Here is a 21,991-nt window from a genome sequence, read left to right as displayed (position 1 = left end):
AATGCTTGATTGAAAATTTGTCTAGGTGTAGAATTTCCTAAGATGAAAATACTTTTCATTTGAATTCTGAAGGCATTTTTTCCATATTACTGTGGAGAAGCTCTGGTGAAAACAATATTATGTGTTCACCCAATTTATTTCATTTTCTTCTTGGGCGTGCAGGACGGCCTTGTTCCTCAGCCTTATTTGCAGTTAGGTCAGAGCCATAAGATTGAGTTATGGCCAATGGGATGTGGGTGGAGGTGATGTGCCCACTTCAGGCTGCACTGTCCTCCAGGCTCTCTCTTCCCTTTCCATGGTGGTCCTCCAGGCCACACCTTGAAGATGGTGTTATCGTAAGATGGACCCTCTGTCCCTTAATGATGGCAGAGCCCTGCCCTCTGCTTCTGCTGACTGTGAGTGATTTTATTTGGTAAGCCATTGAGATTTGGGCATTTTTCTTAGCTGATCCTGATTAATAAGTAAATATTATGCCATTCTGATTCTAGTGCCTTCTTATGTGACTTGTTTTCCATGTGACCTATTTTTCTCTTTGGAAGACGGATGGGAAGAGCACAGCATGGATATGACATCTGAGCACATACCTGAAGGAGGAGTTGGAGTCTGCTGGGCAGAAGGAGCTGTGTAAGGTGGAGCACAGCAGCTTGGTTGTATAATAGAGTAAGAACGTTTGAAGAACAGTGAAAAGTCTGCACAGGAAGTCATTCATTCATTCTTTTTTTTTTTTTTTTTTTTGCGGTATGCGGGCCTCTCACCGTTGTGGCCTCTCCCATTGCGGAGCACAGGCTCCAGACTTGCAGGCTCAGTGGCCATGGCTCACGGGCCCAGCCGCTCTGCGGCATGTGGGATCCTCCGGGACCAGGGCACGAACCCATGTCCCCTGCATCGGCAGGCGGACTCTCAACCACTGTGCCACCAGGGAAGCCCCATTCATTCATTCTTTAAATCTTCATTGAGTGTCTGTTTGCTGTCAGATACAGTATTAAGGGGTGGGAAGACAATGGCCCTTATGGATTAGTGGTAGAAATAGAAATGTAAACAAAAATTTAAAAAAATATTTAAATACTGTAGAGGAATATAACACAGTGGTCAAGGGCATGGGCTCTGGTTACAGACTGCCAACGTTCAAATCTGGACTCCATTACTTTTAGCTGTGTGACCTTGGGCAAGTTACTTAACTCCAGTTTTTTTCATATGTAAAATGGAGATAACAACATTATAACAATATTCTTGTTGTGAGGGTTAAAAGAGACAATAACATGTAAAGTGCTTCATATGTATTGAGCACAGAGTCAGACTAAAAACATTAGCTGTGAATGGAGGCTGATGCTAGGACCTTTTATAAGCTGTGTCAAGGCGTTTGGGCTGTATCCTGTAGACATTAGAGATCGTTTCAATGCAGAGATGAAGGAGAGATCCATTTTTAGTGCCTTGTCATTCTGCTTGTCTTAACAAAACTCAGTTTCAAGGGAATAACAATTTTCCTAAACTCTCGTAAGCCCATTACATGGCTACTCTGAACAACAGGCTTGGGGCATATTCACAAGTTCCTATTTTTATTAAGCTGACACTGGCTTCAAACTTCATCATGATTTACTAGTTTTGATTCCTTAAGGCCAATGTAAGTCAATGTGAGTAAAATTGTTTCCTTTCATAACATTTCTTAGGCTGATTGTGATTTGATTCACTGCTTGGAGACATTTGGATGCACAGTCATAGGACCACAGACTGTCTGGGCTGGAAGGGGCTTCGGAGATGCTCTCATCCAAATGTCTCGCTTTGCAGATAAAGAAACTGAGGGCGGTGGTTTATTTTTCTATGGTCAGCTGTGCTCCTGGCAGTAACTGTTAGTGTTTGAGGGTAATAAGTAATCATGACTCTCTCCTTGCTCTGAGCTTGGAACTAATAGAAAGATAGGATGCAGGAATCTGATAGGAGGAGGTACAAATATTGGCTTTCCTACTGAATGAGGTTAAATTAGAGAGCACAACTTGACATGGCCTTTGCTCTGACTCAAACCAACACATGTGACAGGCACTGGTGGTTGTCTACCTGACACACCAGTAGGTGCCTTTCTCCCTTGTGAACAAAGCTGGTCTTCCAGCTGCAGACAAGGTACTCCCATTCCCAGCCTTCCTTACAGCTAGTGCATGATTGTGTGGCCTGATTCTGGCCAACGTGATTAAAGAGGAAATCGGAGGAAACTTCTGGAAGACGTTTCTCCCTTAAAAGAGAAGTGCTGTGACAAGGTGTCATACTTTCCTCTCCTTATTCCCTTTCTTTCCTTCCTTCCTTCCTGTTTCCCTCACTCCCCCTCTCCCTCTCCCTCCCTCCCTTCCTTCCCTCCTTCCTTCCTTTTTGCTTTTGGACACTTGTTGCTTAAGGACACTCAGTTTGGAGCTGGGGCAGGTCATGAAGGGAGGCATGTCAACACGCTGGGGATCGCAGACCAGACAAATGAGCAGCACCTGGGTCCTTGGTGACGCTGTTGAGCAGCTCCACCAAAGCCGGATCGTCCTGACTCCGGGTTTCTTGTTACTTAGGCTCAAGTATGCTTATGGTACCTTCAGTGGCTTGTTATGTGCCGCCAAAACCATCCCAAGTGATAAATCTACCTGAACTCTAAACCTCCAGAACGCTGAGTCACCTTGTTTATTTCCCAATCTCATCATTGGATCAGAAAAGAGACAGAGGGTGGGAGTGTGGAGTTGAGAGACAGAGGGCTGAATTGTTCTATCCATTCTCTCCTCTTGCCCACTACAGACAAGTGAGGATGGGAGATAAGCATCCCTTCCTCCCAACTAACCCCAATCATAACATTGGAAATTGGAGTCTAAACATACAAGGGTCTTGTAATTCATTTTGAAGAGTTAGATCCATGCTTTTTACGTGATGAACAGAGTTGAATTGTGTGTGTGTGTGTGTTCTGATAGTACTTCTAAAGCTTCACAGGCTCAGTCTTTTGCAGGCCTCATCGGTCTTCAAGGCAGTGTAGAAAACAGAGCATCAACAACAGTGTCAGGCATGCCTGAAATATGCATCTCGTTTCCAGAGTCCTGGACATGAACAATGCAGAAAGGATGAACCTAGCGACCACATATTTGAGGCACAGTAATTTCATTATGAAGTTTCCTTCTTTACTTTTGCCCCTGAGGGGAGAGGATTATTAAAATTATGTCCTTGCCCATCAGGCTGTCAGAAAAGCCCAAACTCCTTTTTCCAAAGAGAGCTACAGAATAGCAGAAGTGATCGAAGCAAATAGCTGTCTGCCAGTCAAATCTGATTTCCATAGTCTCCACATTTCTTTGATGAGATATTTCAAGCTGCAAAGAAGGAAAATGTTTTTTCCTTTCCAAGTAATTGTAGTCATAAAACTCAGCCAACAGACCAAGGTGCCGAGGAGTTTCAAGAAGCAGACATGTGCCCTGCCTGACCACTCGCATGGAGGAATCTGTTCATATTGGTAGGGGGTGGAAGCCGGCAGGTTTAGTGTCCTGTGATGGGAAAGAAGATAACGGGAAAGTGGGTGCTGACCCTGCTCCCCGGGCCTAATGCTTCTAGAACTGCTTGTTGCCTGGGTGACTCCACACCCCTACACGTGGGCCCCACGTTGCACTAACTCAAACCTCGTGGCATTTCATGATGACCCTGCACTGTCCCACTGAGTTCTCATTTAGATATGGGAAGGCAGATCTTGTTGGATTGACTATTTGCTTTTCCAGAAATATTTGCCAAACTTTAATGGAGGTTCACAAAGTTTTGAGTTGGGGGAAAATGGGAATAAGTGGTATTTGGTGTTCTCCACAAGCATTCAGTTTTCCTCATTTACTTAAGCGTTTATTGCCTATTCTGTACAAGCGCTGAGGATGGAAGGGTGAACAGGAGAGTGACAGGGCAGCTACTTGGAGCTTACAATCTAGTAGGGGTTGGAGACAAGTGAACCTCTGATGATGGTCCCATATGAAAGGAGCTGCAATAGGGGAGGCACGAGGCATGATGAGAGCTCACGTCTTGGGCATCCATCTCAGACTTTGAGGATCAGGGAAGGCTTCCTGAAGGAAGCAAACAGCTAAGCCAAGTCCTAAAGGATGAATAGGGGGTGAAGCAGAGGTAGGAACTGGGGAGAGGAAAGGGCAAGTGTGAAGGCCAGATGGGAGAGAGGGTGGTCCTTGGCTCATGAAGAGAGACCTGAACTTGGAGTGAGAATGGGGAGGGGCTAAGGAGAAAGCTTTGTTAAAGAGTTTGTATTTTGTCTTGGGTGCCATGGGGAGCAGTGATGAGTTTAAACCAGAATGTACAAATCATGTACTGACATTGATAAAAGATCTTTCTAGGTACAGTGAAGAGAGAGGAAGGAGTCAGAGGCATAAGTAAGAAGGGTCTTTAAGGGTTTTGAATTAGGAAACTGAGTCACAAGGTATTTAGGAGATAAAACTGATAGAATTGTATGTGGGTGGGGGGGAGGCAGGGAGGTGCTTAGAATGAATCTCAAAGGGTTTCATTTACAGAGATGGAAAATGCCAGATGAAAGGGGTGGGAAAGACCCTGGAGAAAAAGATAAAGAACTTTGTTTGGGACATAATGAGTTTGGGATGTTTCTGTGACATCCAAATAGAGAGGTCATGTAGATAGTGAGGAAGTCAACAAATGGTATTAGACGTTTGTGTACTTAATATTCAGACTGTTTCAGCTTCATGTTCTCGGCCTTAGTTGGCTTTCTATCCATGGCTTGTTAATTCAGATTCGTGGGTTTGAGACTTTTACTTTATTCAGCTCTTAAACATCTCAAACTACATCTCTAATCCTTGGCCAGCATTTTGCAAATGTGGGTCACTTGTTCCAAGAGACACCCAGGGCCCAGGGGCCACAGCTACAGAGAGAAATGGGTCTTAGGTCAGCCTTAGAAATACTGCTGTTCACTATATCCGTAGCCATCATGGCTTCAAGATCTTATGTTGTATCTTCCTTCCCCTCAGCCTTTGCCTGTCCAGCTTATCCTTTAGGCTGGTGATTTGTTTCAAAGCCTATCCTTTATTATGAAGTTCTTCCATTCCCTTGATTATATTAGTGTCCCGTCTCTGGACCTGAATACTATTCTGGCTTCATCATTCACTAAATGTCAGGGCCATCTCTACTTAGAAGAAATTTCTCCCCATAATTTATTTTGATGTGAGCTCCTCAGTGAGGTTAAGGTAAGAAGCAGTGATTCAGTTAGGCAGACCAGCACATTTCTAAAGACTGAGACTCTCAAATCAAGTAATTAGGCTCAGCAGCTCAGAAATCAGGTTCTAGATAAATAAGCATTTTGATAAATTCTGAAAAAAAAATCGTCTCTTTTATGGACTCCTTGCTGCTTCAAGCTTTGAAGTTTCACATGCATCAGCTGCACGAGCTCAGTTGGCGAGGGCTCAGATGTTTCCATAAGATTGATCTTATGATCCCTCACTGCAGGCCAAGGTTTCTCACTGGAACAGCATAATAAAGTGGCTAAAGCAGCCGCATAGAGGAAAAAGCAGTCAGTCAGAGCTGAATTTGAATACTACCTCCATCACTGATTAGTTGGAAGGCCATGGTCCATTTGTTTAACTTCTTTGGGGCTCAGTTTCCTCATCACAAAGGTAGATGTTGATACTTCATAGGATTGTCGTTGCTGTTGTTGTGAGGATTAATAGTCGTGCCACATGGAAAGGGTCTAGAAGAAGTTCAAATAATTATTCCTTGCCACTGGGTAGCACCATCTGTGCATTAGACCTATGCTGTTCGATATGGTAGCTAGGGCATGTAGCTCTTAAGCACTTGAAATGTGGCTGCTTTGAACTGAGATGTGTTGTCAATGATACACATCAATACAGATCAGACTCCAAAGACTTAGTATAAGAAAAGGATGTAAAAAGAGTATAAAGAATTTCATGAATAACGTTTTATTTTGATTACATGTTGATTATATGATAATATTGGGTACAATCTTATTTCTAGATTTTAACACGCTGGAATTAATTATTATAATTAATTTCACCTTTTCCTTTGATTTTCTTAATATGGCTACTAGAAATTTAAAATTGCGTATGTGGCTTGAATTCTATTGCTATTGGACACCTCCGTTTTGGACATAGGACTTATACTGAAGGACTTCTAACATACGAGACTGTAAGCAAAGGACTCACCTGGATCGCCACAGCAACCTCCCCAGCTGGTGTCTTTGTTCCAGTCTGTCTCCTCACTGTGCTCACAGGATCTTTCTTGGCTCCTACTTTATGTTGGAATAAAGGTTGAACCCTTCAGAGTACCTGACCCGTAGCCCATCTTCTGCAACCATTCTCATCCCTGTCTATCCTCCTAAACACACTCTATGCTCAATCATGATGACTCCTTGTAGCTTCCAAAACTCACCACATCCTCTTCCACATCTTTATTATTCATTCAGTGAACAGTTTTTGATAATTAACTGTGAGCCAGGTAGTGTTTTAGGCCTTGGAGAAATAGCAGTGAGCAAGACAGATGAAGAGTCAGCTCTTTTAAAGTAATTTTTTTTGGAATATAGTTGATTTACTATACACAGTAATGTTGCGTTTTGTTAATTGCTGGAGAGCAAAGTGATTCAGTTATACCTATACATACATTCTTTTTCCATTATGGTGTATCACAGAATATTAAATACAGTTCCCTGTGCTGTAGAGTAGTACCTTGTTGTTTATCCATTCTATGTATACTACTTTGTATCTGCTGACCCCAAATTCCCACTCCATCTCTTCCCCCTCCCCTTGGCAACCACAAGTCTGTTCTCTACGTCTGTGAGTCTGTTTCTGTTTCATACATAAGTTCATTTGTGTCGTATTTTAGATTCCACATATAAGTGATATAATATGGTATTTGTCTTTCTGAATGACTTCACTTAGTATGGTAATCTCTAGTTGCATCCATGTTGCTGCAAATGGCAATATTTCATTCTTTTTTTATGGCTGAGTAATATTCCATTGTATGTATGTATCACAACTCCTTTATCTATTCCCCTGTTGATGGACATTTAGGTTGTTTCCATGTCTTGGCTATTATGAATAGTGCTGCTATGAACATAGCGGTGCATGTGTCTTTTTGAGTTATAGTTTTGTCCAGATATCTGTCCAGGAGTGGGATTGCTGGATCATATTGCAACTCTATTTTTAGATTTTTGAGGAACGTCTATGCTGTTTTCCATAGCGGCTGTGCCAGCTTACATTCCCAACAGTATAGGAGGGTTCCCTTTTCTCCACACCCTCCCCAGCATTTGTTATTTGTAGACTTTTTAATGATGGCCATTCAGATTGATGTGAGGTGTAGTTTTGATTTGCAATTCTCTAATAACTAGTGATGTTGAGAATCTTTTCATGTGCCCTTTGGCCACCTGTATGTCTTCTTTGGAGAAATGTCTATTTAGGTCTTCTGCCCATTTTTCAGTTGGGTTGTTTGTTTTTTTGTTGTTATTGTTGAGTTGTATGAGCTGTTTGTATATTTTGGAAATTGTTGGTCGCATCGTTTGCAAATATTTTCTCCCATTCTGTAGGTTGTCTTTTCATCTTGTTTATGGTTTCCTTTGCTGTGTAAAAGCTTATAAGTTTTATTAGGTCCCATTTGTTTATTTTTGTTTTTATTTCAATTGCTTTGGGAGACTGACCTAAGAAAACATTGGTAAGATTTATGTCAGAGAATGTTTGCCTATGTTCTCTTCTAGGAGTTTTATGGTGTCATGTCTTATATTTAAGTCTTTAAGCCATTTTGAGTTTATTTTTGTGTATGGTATGAGGGAGTGTTCTAACTTCATTTATTTACATGTGGCTGTCCAACTTTCCCAACACCACTTGCTGAAGAGACTGTCTTTTTCCCATTGTATATTCTTGCCTCCTTTGTTGAAGATTAATTGACTGTAGATGTGTGGGTTTATTTCTGGGCTCTCTATTCTGTTCCGTTGATTCATATGTCAGTTTTTGTGCCAATATCATGCTGTTTTGATTACTGTAGCTTTGTAGTATAGTCTGAAGCCTGGGAGCATTATGCCTCCTGCTTTGTTCCTTTTCCTTAGGATTGCTTTGGCAATTCTGTGTCTTTTATGGTTCCATATAAATTTTAGACTTACTTGTTCTAGTTCTGTGAAAAATGTCATGGGTAATTTGATAGGGATTGCATTAAATCTGTACATTGCTTTGGGTAGTATGGCCATTTTAGCAATATTAAGTCTTCCAATCCAAGAGCATGGGATATCTTTCCATTTCTTTGAATCATCTTAAATTTCCTTTATAAATGTTTTATAGTTCTCAGCATAAAAGTCTTTTACCTCCTTGGTCAGGTTTATTCCTAAGTATTTTACTTTTTTGATGCGATTTGTTTTTTTACATTCCCTTTCTGATATTTCATTGTTAGTGTAAAGAAGTGCAACTGATTTCTGTATGTTAATCTTGTATTCTGTTACCTTGCTGAATTTGTTTGATCAGTTCTAGTAGTTTTTGTGTGGAGTCTTTAGGGTTTTCTATATATAGTATCATGTCAAAAGAGTCTGCTCTTAACTCTAATGGTGGAGTCGTGTGGTTTCCTCTGCCTGAGATGAATTCTCTCCCAACTTGCTAGAGTCACCTCGATAGGAAATAATCTAAGGTCTCCTAGCACCCTATCTCCTTTTTTACCACTGCACTTATCCCACTTAATGTTATACTGATTTATTTTTTTAAGCTTCTAATTCTTTTTATTTCTTAACAGTAATACTTAAAATTAACTTTTTTTATGAAGAATACTTTTTTCATTAAAATATTGAGATATATTTGACATTAACATTGTATTAGTTTTAGTGATACATGATGATCTCATATATAAAATGATTACTACATTAAGTTTAGTTAACATCCCTCACTACACATAGTTACAAAATATTTTTTCTTGTGATGAGAACTTTGAAGATCTACTCTCTTTTCAACTTTCAAATATACAATACAGTGTTGCCAACTATAGTCATCATTATGAACATTACATCCACAGGACTCATTTATTCATACAGAGACATCCTGTGTCCCATTCATCCAGTTTCCCTCAGTGTTTTTTGTACTTAAAACTGTAGTACAATATTATATTATCAGGGTATTGACATTGATATAATCACCCATCTTGTTTACATTTACTCAGTTTACTTATATCTATGTATGTGTGTATATTTAATCTATGCAGTTTTATTACATGTTTTGTTCATTTATTTACCACCACGGTCAAGAGCAGAACATTTCTATCATCACAAAAATCCTACATTTGCCCCTTGTAACCACACCCACTTCCTTCCTATCTCTGGGTCTCCTTGACCACTGGCAACCACTAGTCTGTTCTCCATCTCTAGAATCTTGTCATTTCAAGAATGTTATATAAATGGAATCATACAGTATATAACTTTTTAAGACTGGCTTTTTCACTCCCCATGATTCTCCAGAGATTCATGAGTTGTTGTGTGTTCATTCCCTATTATTGCTGTGTAGGATTCCATGATATGGATGGACCACAGTTTGTTTAACCATTCACCTGTTGAAGGACACCTGAGTTGTTTCCAGTTTGGGACTATTATGAAAAAGCTGCCATGAAAATGTGTACATGTTTTTACAGGAACATAAATTTCCATATCTCTGGGATAAATGCCCAAGAGTACAATATCTGGGCCATATGTATGTTGGTTTATTTATCACCCTCGCTAGACTTTTGACTCTTTGGGGGCAGGTTCTTAGCTCTGTTCATATTTGCATCACATGTACTTAGCATGTGTCTGACACACGGTAACATTCAATAAAATATGGAAGGACAGAAAGAAGGAAGGAAGAGGAGTTAAAGAAAGGGAAGGAGGAAGGAAATCTATCATTACTCTTAGTTATTATCTATTTCACCTTCATGCCTCTCAACATCATCTTTTTATTTATTTATTTTTAATGAACCCAGTGACTTCAGTGCTAGACAGTGCCTGGCACATGGTAGTAGCTTAATAAATATGTGTTAAGTTATATAATGAGAACGCTGGAGAGTAGAACAGCTCTCCTCTTCTCTATCTCCACTCTCCCATCACCCTGCTCCATCTCTCAAGCATAAGCATTGGTGCACACAGGCACACGCACGCATTCTGGGGCTGTGATCCTAGGAACCTTTTTCTGGGACAAAGCCAATAACTAACAAATGAGGTGCTGTTGCTTCAAAGCTTAGCTAACAACAACCTTGGCCTTGTCTGTGCGACCGCCTAGGGAATTACAAATGAAGGATTTGGGGACCCAGCAGCTTTGTGGACTCATTCCAATGAGAATACAGGATGCACTTGAAATAAAGAATGATTCTTTGTGACTCATTAAGCTCTTCTCTGTTCCTCTCTATTGGGCATGTGTCTGCCATGCCCTGCAAATCTATGACATTCAAAAGTGGAAGAGTCAGGCGGAAATAAAAACATTCCACTTCAGCTCCTAAACCATGTTGCCCTTAATCTGAAATAAATCTGTGACAACTGACAGATACTTCTTTCAGAAAGTTGTGGAGAAAGGCTTGACTTGCCTTAGTAAATCATACACAGGCTTCATTATTTTTAGTCTCATTAGAAAAAAACGTTACCATAGCAACTGCACCATCATCTAGGGCAAATGTTACCCCTTTAAATCAATAAAATGAAGAGCTGTCCCACAAATGCCCAGTGCTTCCAAAGGAAGAAATGACTTTTCAATAAAATTAATTTCTTTCAGGACTTCACCATTCATCTTCGTTTGTAATCCCAGAGTTTTTTTCCCAACTGAATAAGGGATATTAAAAGCAAAATTCAACTTTGTAAAATCCAAGGCTGACCTTTCTTGTATCTGTTTGCAGAAAATCATTAATTCTATTACTTCCTTGAAACACATAGCTTCATTTGTGGCTTTTTCATTCATCTACAGGAGGCATCATGCTAATTAATTTGGTCCTTGGACAGAGCATTGTGAATTCTGAGAGGACAACGTGGAGAAATGTATCAGAGCACGCATGTCTTTTCTCAACTCTTAAGAGATCATTGTAAGTGATGCAGCAGACAGCAGAGTTCTTGTGGGCCCTCACTTAGTGCCTGTGGGACAGAAGTTGGCTCAGTTAGTTTGACTCCATCCTTGGGCAGAACTGAAATTGTTTGGGAGTATTCATGATGATTTATTAATATATTAAAACTTGGTACTGTGGTAAAGTTTGCATCCACGAAGTGTGAGATTTGGACCTTAAAAATTAAATCTAATATGTCAGACCTTTTTTCCTACTTAAAAATGTGTCAATTTTAGTGTCAGCTCAAAACATCACAGGCTGTGGGGAAGCATGGTTGGTACCTACCCATGTCTCCTGGTTTCAGAATGCTGAGAAGGTCTCCTAGCCTCCAAAGACTTTGCTTCCTGTATTTTCAGACTCCTATTTTTTTTTCACATTTAATACCTTTGAAATCAGGATATGCCTAATAATTAATGGACATAATTTTTTATTGGCAGATTTTTCTTTCTTAGAGGTACACACAATGATGATGGGGAAAAAAGTAAAACATTTATTGCCTGCTTATCAGATCTCAAGCACTGAGATAAGAAATTTATAGACATTATTTTGTAGGAGGCTCACATGAACCCTATGAAGGAGGCATTTTCAGTTTTGTAGAAAACAAACTCAGTGTGTTATGAGACTCCAAGATCACAAGCTGGCCGGTGTCAGAGTCAGACAAACACAAATCTAGATGACTTTAAGATAATCTGAACCTTTGGATTCTCCATTTGACTTGCCCTCAGCTTGTTATCTTCATAAATAGTTTTGCAAACCTTTAAATTCTGGTGCTAGGAAGGACCTTATGAGTCATAGGGTCCAACCCCATCATGTTGCAGAAGAGGAAACTGAGGCTGAGAGAAGTAACTTGCCCAAGGCAGTCACAAAAGAAGTTGTGCCACTGAGAATCAGTATGGCTAGGCCAGGGAAGGGAGCTACCAGGTTCTTGCAATATCTCCATCTCCTGCACAGATTGTACACTCCCTAGTCCTCCCTGTCTGGGGCTGCCCACCCTGGACCAGGCCACAACCTTTCAAGGCACTGACACTCAGCTCATTCCTCTGTTTTCACGCTCCCCTACACCTCAAGATGATTGCTCTCCTACGCCCCTTCTCCCCTCTCCTTACCCCTAGTGAATTTGTATCTTGTGACTCATCCTCCAAGGTAACAATGAATCCATGTGAGGATAATGGAACAAGATGAGAGAAGATTCCTTAGGGCCTGTGCTTGGAGACATTGCGCACATCTTTGCTACAACAAGAGAGGGACTTTAGTGGTGGGAACATCAACAGGAATGGAAGGGAAGGTGGCAGATACAGGCTAAATGGAAGGGAAGGTGGCAGATAGAGATCCTGAGGTATTCTGCAGGTATCAGGGCCTTAAGTAGCCTTAGAAATCACACAGCAACCTCTCACTGCCTCTAGAGAGGCAGGTGGCATGGCACAGTGCACGGATTGCAAAAAGGTGGCATCCGCATACCATTCCCCTTTCCTACACTCATGATGATGTTGGTGGGCCACAGCCTTCTGCACTGGGAATGGATTCAAGGGCTTTTCTTTTTTTTTTTTTTTTTTTGCGGTACACGGGCCTCTCACTGCTGTGGCCTTTCCTGTTGCGGAGCACAGGCTCCGGACGCGCAGCCATGGCTCACGGGCCCAGCCGCTCCGCGGCATGTGGGATCCTCCCGGACTGGGGCACGAACCCGCGTCCCCTGCATTGACAGGCGGACTCTCAACCACTGCGCCACCAGGGAAGCCCCAAGGGCCTTTCTTAACACAGTGTTCCAGGCGGCACCTTCAATTGACTGCAGTTGATTACGGGGATGAAACAAACCTATTTGCCATCCTCAGTGCTGTCAAAGGCTTTGAAGGCAGGTAGCTTAGAAAATAACTGAGTCTCCATTTCTCCCAATGAAAAAAAGGAGATATTAATCTTTGATTTACAGAATTGTTATAAGATTTAGAGACAACATATGTCAGAGCACAGCAGATACCATGGAGTCTGGTACACAGTAGGTGCTCAGTGACTGTAAGTTGTCATCCTTATGAAGTTAGTGCTGATGGGGAGTAGTCAGGATGCCACAGCTCCGCATTATAAGGAAGTTGGGGATTGTGAAAGAATGGTACTCTTGGCCTCCCTTTGTTGTCTTTCTTTATCTTGTGACATTGCAGACACAGGTATGAAAGTTTCAGGTCTCATCTAGAAGGGTTGAACAGTCTCAGGTCAGGATGGCAGCTCACCGCTGATTGGCTAGCTCTTGGCCCAGCAAGTTAGGACTCTCACACCAGGTAAGCAGTCTGTCCCTATAGTACCCCAGGTCTGGTTATGCTACTCACAGGCTGAAGGGCTGAAGAAAGTCCTTTATTCCAAGCCTAGTTCAATTTCTATAAAATATATATAATAATCTGACCCTAGAGATGGGTCTATTGATGGTATAGTGATAGATTCACTAAGGGTTATTATATGTTTTGAAAGAAAAATCAAACCCTTAATGAGTAGCATGTTTATTTAAAGAACACCTTTCTTTGCAGAAAATAGAAATGTTTTAACTTCTTTATTTTGTATCATTTATTTATTTAATGTGCATCTTAAATGGCTCGGGCTATGTCATTATTAGCTATGATATGTAAACTCCTAAAGGCAAGAATGATGTTTGCTTCATTTATTTTTTTAGAGCACCCTGAATAATGCCATGAACAATGAGGTTTTTTCATCCATTTACATGCTACAGTTGCAGACTGGAATATAAACTGTATCTCACACTCATAAGGAATACCATTTCATTCTTAGTTTAGACTTTTAAGAACCTGAAATCAAATGAAACAGTTCCATTACAACAGCATTGAATATCCTTACATGCAGCACAAATGGATACTTATTGGTTAATTTTTAAAGTATCAATATTCTTGACTTTCTATTACAAAAGCCTGCCCCAAGTAGAAAATGTGAAAAATGCTGAAAGCTACTTAGAAAAAAAGTCATTTTTAAGTACCATGCTGGAAGATAATCGTGTTGAACATCTTAATATTTTTTTCCTGTGTGATTCATTTTAAAGTGTTATTGATATGATCTAATCCTTAACTCATTTTAAGACATTCAAATGTTTCTTCTCACTGTGATTTCCATCCTTTCAGTTAGCGATCCCATGTTCTCTCCAGGAAGAATTATTGTCTTGTTATCTTTCAATCTATTGAAATGTGTTGTGAGTTAAAGGAAAAAGAGTTTGCCCTGAGCTGCTGGTGACTGCCTCCTGTTTCGAAGGAAAGTTGTGGTTACCGCGAAGGAAAATCTAATCCATCTTGCCCCAGTGCACTTGGTCTCCCAGAGCCAGGTGAACTACCTTTGACTGTTTCCCTAGGATTATGTCACCCACCAAGGTAACTTTCTGTTTCAGTAGGCGATGTTAAGAAACAAAACAACACCCTTTAAGTTAATCGCTTTTGGAAAATAGAGAATGGCTTTATATCCCAAGGCTTTGATGTGTTTAGCGGTTCCTGTAAGGCTCTGCCTCTCTTTTGTTTTGATTGACGAGACCTTTCCTATATATTTGAGCAATCAAGCAGCCCAGTAACAGAGGGTAGAGGCATTTACCCAGAGCAGACTTGTACCGCTCATCGTGACTTTCCAAAGCCTTGGGTGCAGGTTTCAGCTTTAAAGAAGAGGCAGCTCCAGTAAAATCAGGTAAGTGCTTCTCCATGCTTGTAACTTCGTTCTACTTGAGGGTGAGTCCAGATAGCCTTGCTAAGGTGGCAGATCAGAAGTAGGAACTGGGAGATCAGTTTGGGAATAAATAACTTTGCAGCCAGTTTTAAGTCATAATGAACTGGGGGTGTTCTATAAGTGTAGCGTCCACCCTCATTTCAACATCCAGGTATGTTCCGTCTGGTGGGCCAAGCATGAAAGGAGTGATTCTGGCTCCTGAAAAAGCACAGGAAATGACCAAGACCCAGAGAGGATAGACAGTAGATTGGTAGTTGACAGGGGTTATGTTTTAAATACCCGTGATGCTTTCCATCATTTGGCTTTAAGTTCACTCACTACGAGGTGCCTATTAGAGTGGAGGTTAGTCCAGAGGGAATTTGTAGCAAGTAGGACACATTCTTATGAATGGCCACCAAGTCAGGTGTGAGGATTCACATCTGCATATCCAAGTATTGTGGTGGGTTGGGTTAGTAGCAATACGTATGGGGCATACAATTATTGTTTATTTACCTCCGCCCTCCATTCCCCACCCATGATGTTGGAAATATAATTGTGAGCAAAGCATGTAACATAATTCCAAATACCCTGATCTGAATAAGAATTTGTGTATATCCCTGTATTATGTTAGGATATGCATTACTTTTGGTGTTACTCATAATCTGTGTTCATTTTGAAGAGACGATTGGGACAAACTTCTTTCACCCACAAGTCAAGTCCAGCAGGTGGAATGCTATAAGGAAAAGCCTGAGGATGCCCTTGGAGGGTTGGATGTCTAGTGAGCTCAGTGGGTCCGTGGAATCCACATTGGAGCCACTTGGAGGAAACGCTGGACATTTGTGTTGGAGTTTGTGGGCACTTACAATTTCTTGGCTCATTTCTCCTGAAATGCTAAGAGCGATGTCCCTTTGATAGCAACCAGCACATTGATGGCAGTCCCATGGAGGCAGCTGGATCTGTTAATAAACTCTCTTTCCTCTCCCTCTCGGGGAACAGTATGAGGCTGGCATACCTCTTCCTTGGCCCTGCGGCCCTCCTCCTCCTGGCTGGCTGCGGCTGTGTCCTCAGCACCTCCGGCGGGAACCTGCACACGTTTGTGGGCTGTGCGGTGAGAGAGTTTACTTTCCTGGCCAAGAAGCCCGGCTGCAAGGGCCTTCGGATCACCACGGATGCCTGCTGGGGCCGCTGTGAAACCTGGGAGGTGAGTCCCAAGACAGGCCTAGGTGGCAATGCCTTCAGGGTCAGCCCCTTGGCCTGGTTCTTAAGTATTCACTTTTTAATCAAATGAGTTAGAGCTGGGGTGTCTACATTTTCCTGTGGATCAAACAAACAAACAAATACAAAACAGCTACATGGTATCCTCCAAAAATAATCTGAAAAAAACAAGATACTGCCCATCTAACAAAGCATTGATAAAATTAATAATTTGATTGACACAGGGTTGTCTATTGGGGAATCATCTCTGGGAGGTCAAGATGTGCTATCTTTCTACCCATTTTATAGATGACATGGAAGAATTCAATTGGTGGCTGACTGCAGTCATGTAGGGGGTCAGTGGAAAGTTTGGACTTGGTGCAAGCTTGTAACCCAAACTCTTCCCTGTATTCCTCCACCAGTGAAAAAGCCAGCCAGTTACCGACAGAGGCCCTGAGCTAAATAGCAGGCGAGGGCGGGTCCTCAGCCCCTCCTTCAGTGCCTCATCCACAGCCCTACTCTCTTCCCACCCCCTAGAGTAATTCCTGGGGCCCCTCAGGGATTATCACTGACAGATCCGTTAAGGCCCTTCATATACTATTATATCCAGCTTTTTAAGAGACAATACATTTAAAATGGGATAAAAATCTCAAAATTAGAACCCTACTGGGCTGAGAGGAGGAGATGTTTGAGGTGTGAGGAGAAACAGGGCCTTTCAGCATCCCATCAGATCACACCGTATAGTGACTGCTGCCTCTTCCCACTAGGGCTGGAGTTGGCTCCTAGTGAAGCACTAGATCTGATTTTGTCACCCTGACTCCAAAAACTGTTAATGACCACCAAGTACTGCAAATTCAATAACCAACTTTTAAGGTCCTCAGCAATATGGCGTCTGCCTATTTCCCCAGTGACTACACATATTCTTAGTTCTGCCTAAGAGATTGGATTTTTTTTTTTTTTTTTTTGCGGTACGAGGGCCTCTCACCACTGTGGTCTCTCCCGTTGCGGAGCACAGGCTCCGGACACGCAGGCTCAGCGGCCATGGCTCAAGGGCCCAGCTGCTCTGCGGCATGTGGTAATTTTCTGGACCCCCGCATCGGCAGGCGGACCCTCAACCACTGCACCACCAGGGAAGCCCTCTTTGTTTTTTTAAACATCTTTATTGGAGTATAGTTGTTTTACAATGGTGTGTTAGTTTCTGCTGTATAACAAAGTGACTCAGCTATATGCATATGTATACCCCCATATCCCCTCCCTCTTGCGTCTCCCTCCCACCCTCCCTATCCCACCCCTCTCGGTGGTCACAAAGCACAGAGCTGATCTCCCTGTGCTATGTGGCTGCTTCCCACTAGCTATCTATTTTTCATTTGGGAGTGTATATATGTCCATGCCGCTCTCTCACTTCATCCCAGCTTACCCTTCCCCCTCCCCGTGTCCTCAAGTCCATTCTCTACGTCTGCGAAGAGACTGGATTTTAAAGGTTTTGTTCAAAGCTCCTCATGAAATCATACTTTTGGTCCTTTTCTCATATTCCTGCTCGTGTTTATTCCTCGGTGCCTGTCTCCAGTGCCCACTCCCCTAAGCCTTTTCTGACTCTCTGCTCAGCCCATGTCCATCGTCTACTTTTTGTCTTACTTCCTCCCCACTCCCCACAGTAGGTTTTAAGTTTTTCGAGGGTAGAGGTTCATTCTTGTGCCTTTCACAGCTCTTGTCAAATGACATGTACAAACAAGGCATTCGATAAATGTTGAACTATAAGGGATGGATCCCCTCCTGGAGTCATGCATCCTCTCGCCTAACTGAGCCAGCTTAGAAGCCCACAAGCGCCATGAGAAGACACTGCCATTAGGAAAAGCGTCCTTCTATTCAGGGACTCAGAGAGCAACCTGCTGTCACTTGGATAAAATTATGGCCCCGGGATTGGAATTGGATTATGGTGGTGAAACCTCTAACTTAAATGAAATGACCCCACCAAGTTCGCTTCATTTTTTTCCATCATTTGGGGGCTTGAGACCTAACAGTGAGATGAAAATTCGGTTGTTGCAGATACTGTGGCTGTCACATGACATCAGACTTATGCGGGAAACTTTCTTGTATTCAGGGCGTGGTCTGGCAGTGCCTTCCCCTGCTCACAGCTGTGTCAGGCTATTGGGAGCTCTCTGTGGGCCAAAATCTCAAGTTACCATTTCCCCTTAATTCACCCCATCTTCTCTTGACCTTATAAATCAGTGAACGGCTTTAATTGGGTAATGGTCACCCGCAGGAGGTTAGGGACACTGCTGTCACTGGAGAAGTGGAAGCACTGAGACTGTGAAAGAGCGAGATTCTCCTTAATGTCAGCAAGCTTTTATTTATGCCTTTACTGTGCTCTGAAAAGGGAGGTTACATCTAGAAAATAAATAAAAGAATGAGATTTAGTTTCCCCACAATCTGAAAGTTTGTGAGATACAAAGCACTGATTTTTGGTAATTTAACTGGGAAGCCTGTCTGAAAATAAGGGTGTTCATGACGACAAAGTGGCTGGATTTACTTTGAAGGTGGAACTATTGCTGAAAATAGCCTTTGTTCCTGGTCTGGGTTTAGGGTTACCAGAGTTAGCAAAAAGTGCAACCAAACCAAGCCAGGAGGCCACTTAAATTTGAATGTCACATAAACAACTGTTATTTTCTTTTTGATATAAGTCTGTCCCATGCAATATTTGGGACATACTTATACTAAAAAAAATAGTTGTTTATTTGATATTCAAATTTTACTGGGCATCCTGTATTTTATCTGGCAATGCTGCCTGGGATTCCAGATTACTGAGGGTAAGAACATGAAGCGAACTGAGAAAGGGTAAAATGTTACCTGAGAAATAGGAGGAAGAAGTGCATATTGAGTTCAACTCTTCTACATGGTCCTTGATAGAGGCAAAGCCATTATTTCCATGAGATGCATGTAAGAACTTCATCCTGGGCCTCCATTAAACATATTTCATTTGCCCAGGACAAGTGTAGCTGTTGTCCTCTGAAAGCTTGTTCATTGTTATTCTTATTCTTATTGAATACTTCCTTACTCTTATAATTGCTCTGATAAGAACAATAGATTACATTTACTGAACACTTACTTGGTGCTCGGCAGGTATTACATACACCATCTTACCTTATCTCCACAACAAGGCTGGGAGGTAGGTATTTTGTTTTACAGTTGAGGGATCTGAGGCTTCAAGAAGTTAAGTGGATTTTCCAAGGTCTCCAGCAAGTGGCAGAACAGGGATTCAAGCTCAGTGGCTCTGACTGCAGGGTTTGAGATTTTAACTACTACTTTGTGCTGGTTTCCTGATCTGTATGCTCTGTTTATCAAAATGAACTTTGGATGCACGATTTCTAAAAGGTGAAGGAAGGAAGGGAATCCCTCGGTTATCAGAACCAGCGCACAGGGCATTCAGGAACCTGCCTTGCTCTGTTTTCTTTCACTGATTCAACGAATAGTTGTTGAGAACCTCCAGGGTGCCAGGTATCTCTAGGGAGTAGAGGCACAGCAGTGAGTAAAACGGGCAAAAATCCTTGTCTTAATGCAGTTTTCTTTCTAGAGTGGGAAAAATACAACACAACTAAATAAAACGCATAATATGTCACAGGGTGTTGACAAGTGCTATGGAGAAAAATAAAGCAGGAAGAGGGCAAGGAAGTGGCAGCGTGGGAGGGGAAACTTGGCAACTTTAAATAGGACGGTCAGAAAGGGCTTTCCTGGGAGGGTGACGTTTGAACAAAAACCTAAGGTCGAAGAAGGAGTGAATCACAAGGGAGAAGAGCGTTCCAGGCAGAGGGACTAGCAAGGGCAAAGGTCCTGGGGTGGCACTGTTCCTGGTGGGTTTGGGGAAAAAGCAGGAGACTATTGCGGCTCGAGCAGAGTGAGGAAGCCAGCAAGACGGGGTCACTGGGGACATGTCAGAGGTGAAGGTGCAGGGAAGATGATGTAGGGTCTTGAGGGTGATTGTAAGATCTTTGACTTTTGCTCCCAATGAGACAGGAAATCATAGAGGCTTTGAGCAGAGGGGAGATAGGATCTTACATTTTAAAAGGATCTCTTGGGGCTGCCCTGTCATAAATAGACTATAGGGGGTAAAAGAAGAAGTGAGGGGACCAGTTAGAAGGCTTTTGCAATGATCAAGACTATCCATTTGCTAAGTATTTATTTAGTACCTACTCTGTGCCATGAGCTCTTCTGGCAGTTCGGGATACGTGAGTGAACAAAACCACCTTCCTGCTTTCAGGAATTTGCTTTCTGCTGGGAGGAAACATATTAACAAGTAAAGAAACGAATAACAAGCTAGTCTCTGATAGTGATAAATGGTCAAGAACATGAAACACGATGCTATGTTCTAATGGGTTTTCTGTTTTCTGCCTGTGGGGACAGAAGCCCATTCTGGAACCCCCCTACATTGAAGCCCATCATCGAGTCTGTACCTACAATGAGACAAAACAGGTGACGGTCAAGCTGCCCAACTGTGCGCCGGGAGTCGACCCCTTCTACACCTACCCCGTGGCTGTCCGCTGTGACTGTGGGGCCTGCTCCACTGCCACCACGGAGTGTGAGACCATCTGAAGCTGGGCGACCCTCAGAACACAGCTGGCGGCCTGCGGCCTCACGGACCCACCTGCACGGGCAGCACAAGCAGCTATACCCCCTGCACTCAAGGACTGTTTAATTTCCACCCTACTTGTGGAGGAGGTTACCTGTCTCCCTGACCCACCCTCAGGCGCCAGGCCGAGGCAGCATACTTATGCTAAAAATGCAAAACAACATTTATGCCTTCGCTAAGATAATTTCTCTGGTCCACACACTGCAAATTAATTTTTCTTTACCTTGAATCTCAGAACATAATTCATATATCACAACCCTCCTCCAATTTGGATTTTTAATAAGCCAATGTTTTAAATGCATTGGGCATAATTAGGAGACGGGCCTAGAAAGACTTTAAATTCTCATGTCTTATGTAATGACGGGTCTCCAACTGGATTTATGATTAAAGCGCCAGAAATTAATAAAACCAATGTTTTAGTCCTTATGGCCTCCAAGAAAATCCAGGTGCAAGCTCCCTTAGAGAAAATACTTTCTTTTCCTTTTAACTGAGCAATTACCGACACAAGAAATAGAGACTGCTCAGATTAAAAAAGGGAGGACGATAGAGGCTCAAACTGAAAGGTGTCTGGATTTGGGTGATTCTTTTCCCAAGCAAAATTCCCAAGGTCCCTTTAAGATCCTTATAAAGAGAACCCTTTGTGAATAAAAAAACTCAGAAAAAAATATGTAATCAGAGCTATCATATACACTTAAAAAAAAAAAAACCTCACGAAACTAAACTCATGTTTTTAGACTCATGTGATGCTCTCCCAAAGCCATGCCCCAAATGACCAATCACAATTATTCTTTCCAACTGGGCATATTTTAAATTTAAATTGTAATTTTTTAAACTCAAAAGTTTTACATGTTTGTAGGGGTAAAAGTGTACCGCTGACTCAGAGGAAAAAGTCTGTGATTGTCTAGCTCTTGCCCTTGCTAAAATCTTACAGCAGCTGATTCTCTGTGATTTAAAAAAAAAAAAAAAAAAACTCTAATGTTACACAGGTGTCTTTAATTCTGACATTTTTGGGGTTGAAATGAACCTTGTTCCTTTTTCACATTATGCCAGGAAAATCTGTATTAATGCCAATAAAGCATGTCCTCTGTCTTTTGAATTCATGAAAACTTTCAAAAAAGTCTTTTTCATCTTTAAGACCCTTGGAATAACAACAACAAGCACGCTTAAAATGAACTGCGAGGTTATTTTTACTTGCACATTAATTTAGGATGTCATATTTAGTAAGGGACACCGACAGATGACTGGGTACCATGAGTCCCAAAGTTGGCTCAATCTGTATTTACATCCCTGGCATTTCGTCACTAGGAACCAGGGGTCCTCCTTGAATGAGGAATCAATGAGTCCCCATGAAAACAGTAAAGCAAATGTTAGGACTGATGGTCCAGGACTGGGATGCTGAGGTGGACGACCAGGAACAAAGGACAAGAGCAAAATCCATCCCAAACTTCAGTG

General features: G+C 42.0%; 1 protein-coding gene across 1 annotated transcript; it reads left to right on the top strand.

The window, feature by feature from the left end:
- Window positions 1-15,718: 15,718 nt before the first annotated feature.
- Window positions 15,719-20,502, top strand: GPHB5 (glycoprotein hormone subunit beta 5). Its single transcript, XM_030854462.2, has 2 exons — window positions 15,719-15,922; window positions 20,314-20,502. The coding sequence occupies exons 1-2, from the start codon at window positions 15,719-15,721 to the stop codon at window positions 20,500-20,502; spliced, it is 393 nt and encodes a 130-aa protein (XP_030710322.2).
- The last annotated feature ends 1,489 nt before the right edge of the window (window positions 20,503-21,991 follow it).

This window comes from Globicephala melas, chromosome 2 (assembly GCF_963455315.2).
Source record: "Globicephala melas chromosome 2, mGloMel1.2, whole genome shotgun sequence".
Lineage (NCBI taxonomy): Eukaryota > Metazoa > Chordata > Mammalia > Artiodactyla > Delphinidae > Globicephala > Globicephala melas.
Note: the sequence above shows the minus strand (reverse complement) of the source record. Positions and strands in the feature narration are given on the sequence as shown.

Excerpts from the sequence above, each read along its gene's own strand:
- GPHB5 (XM_030854462.2), top strand. The coding sequence starts at position 15,719 with ATGAGGCTGGCATACCTCTTCCTTGGCCCTGCGGCCCTCCTCCTCCTG. Across the intron at positions 15,923-20,313 it reads GCCGCTGTGAAACCTGGGAG|AAGCCCATTCTGGAACCCCC; the intron begins GTGAGTCCCAAG and ends CTGTGGGGACAG.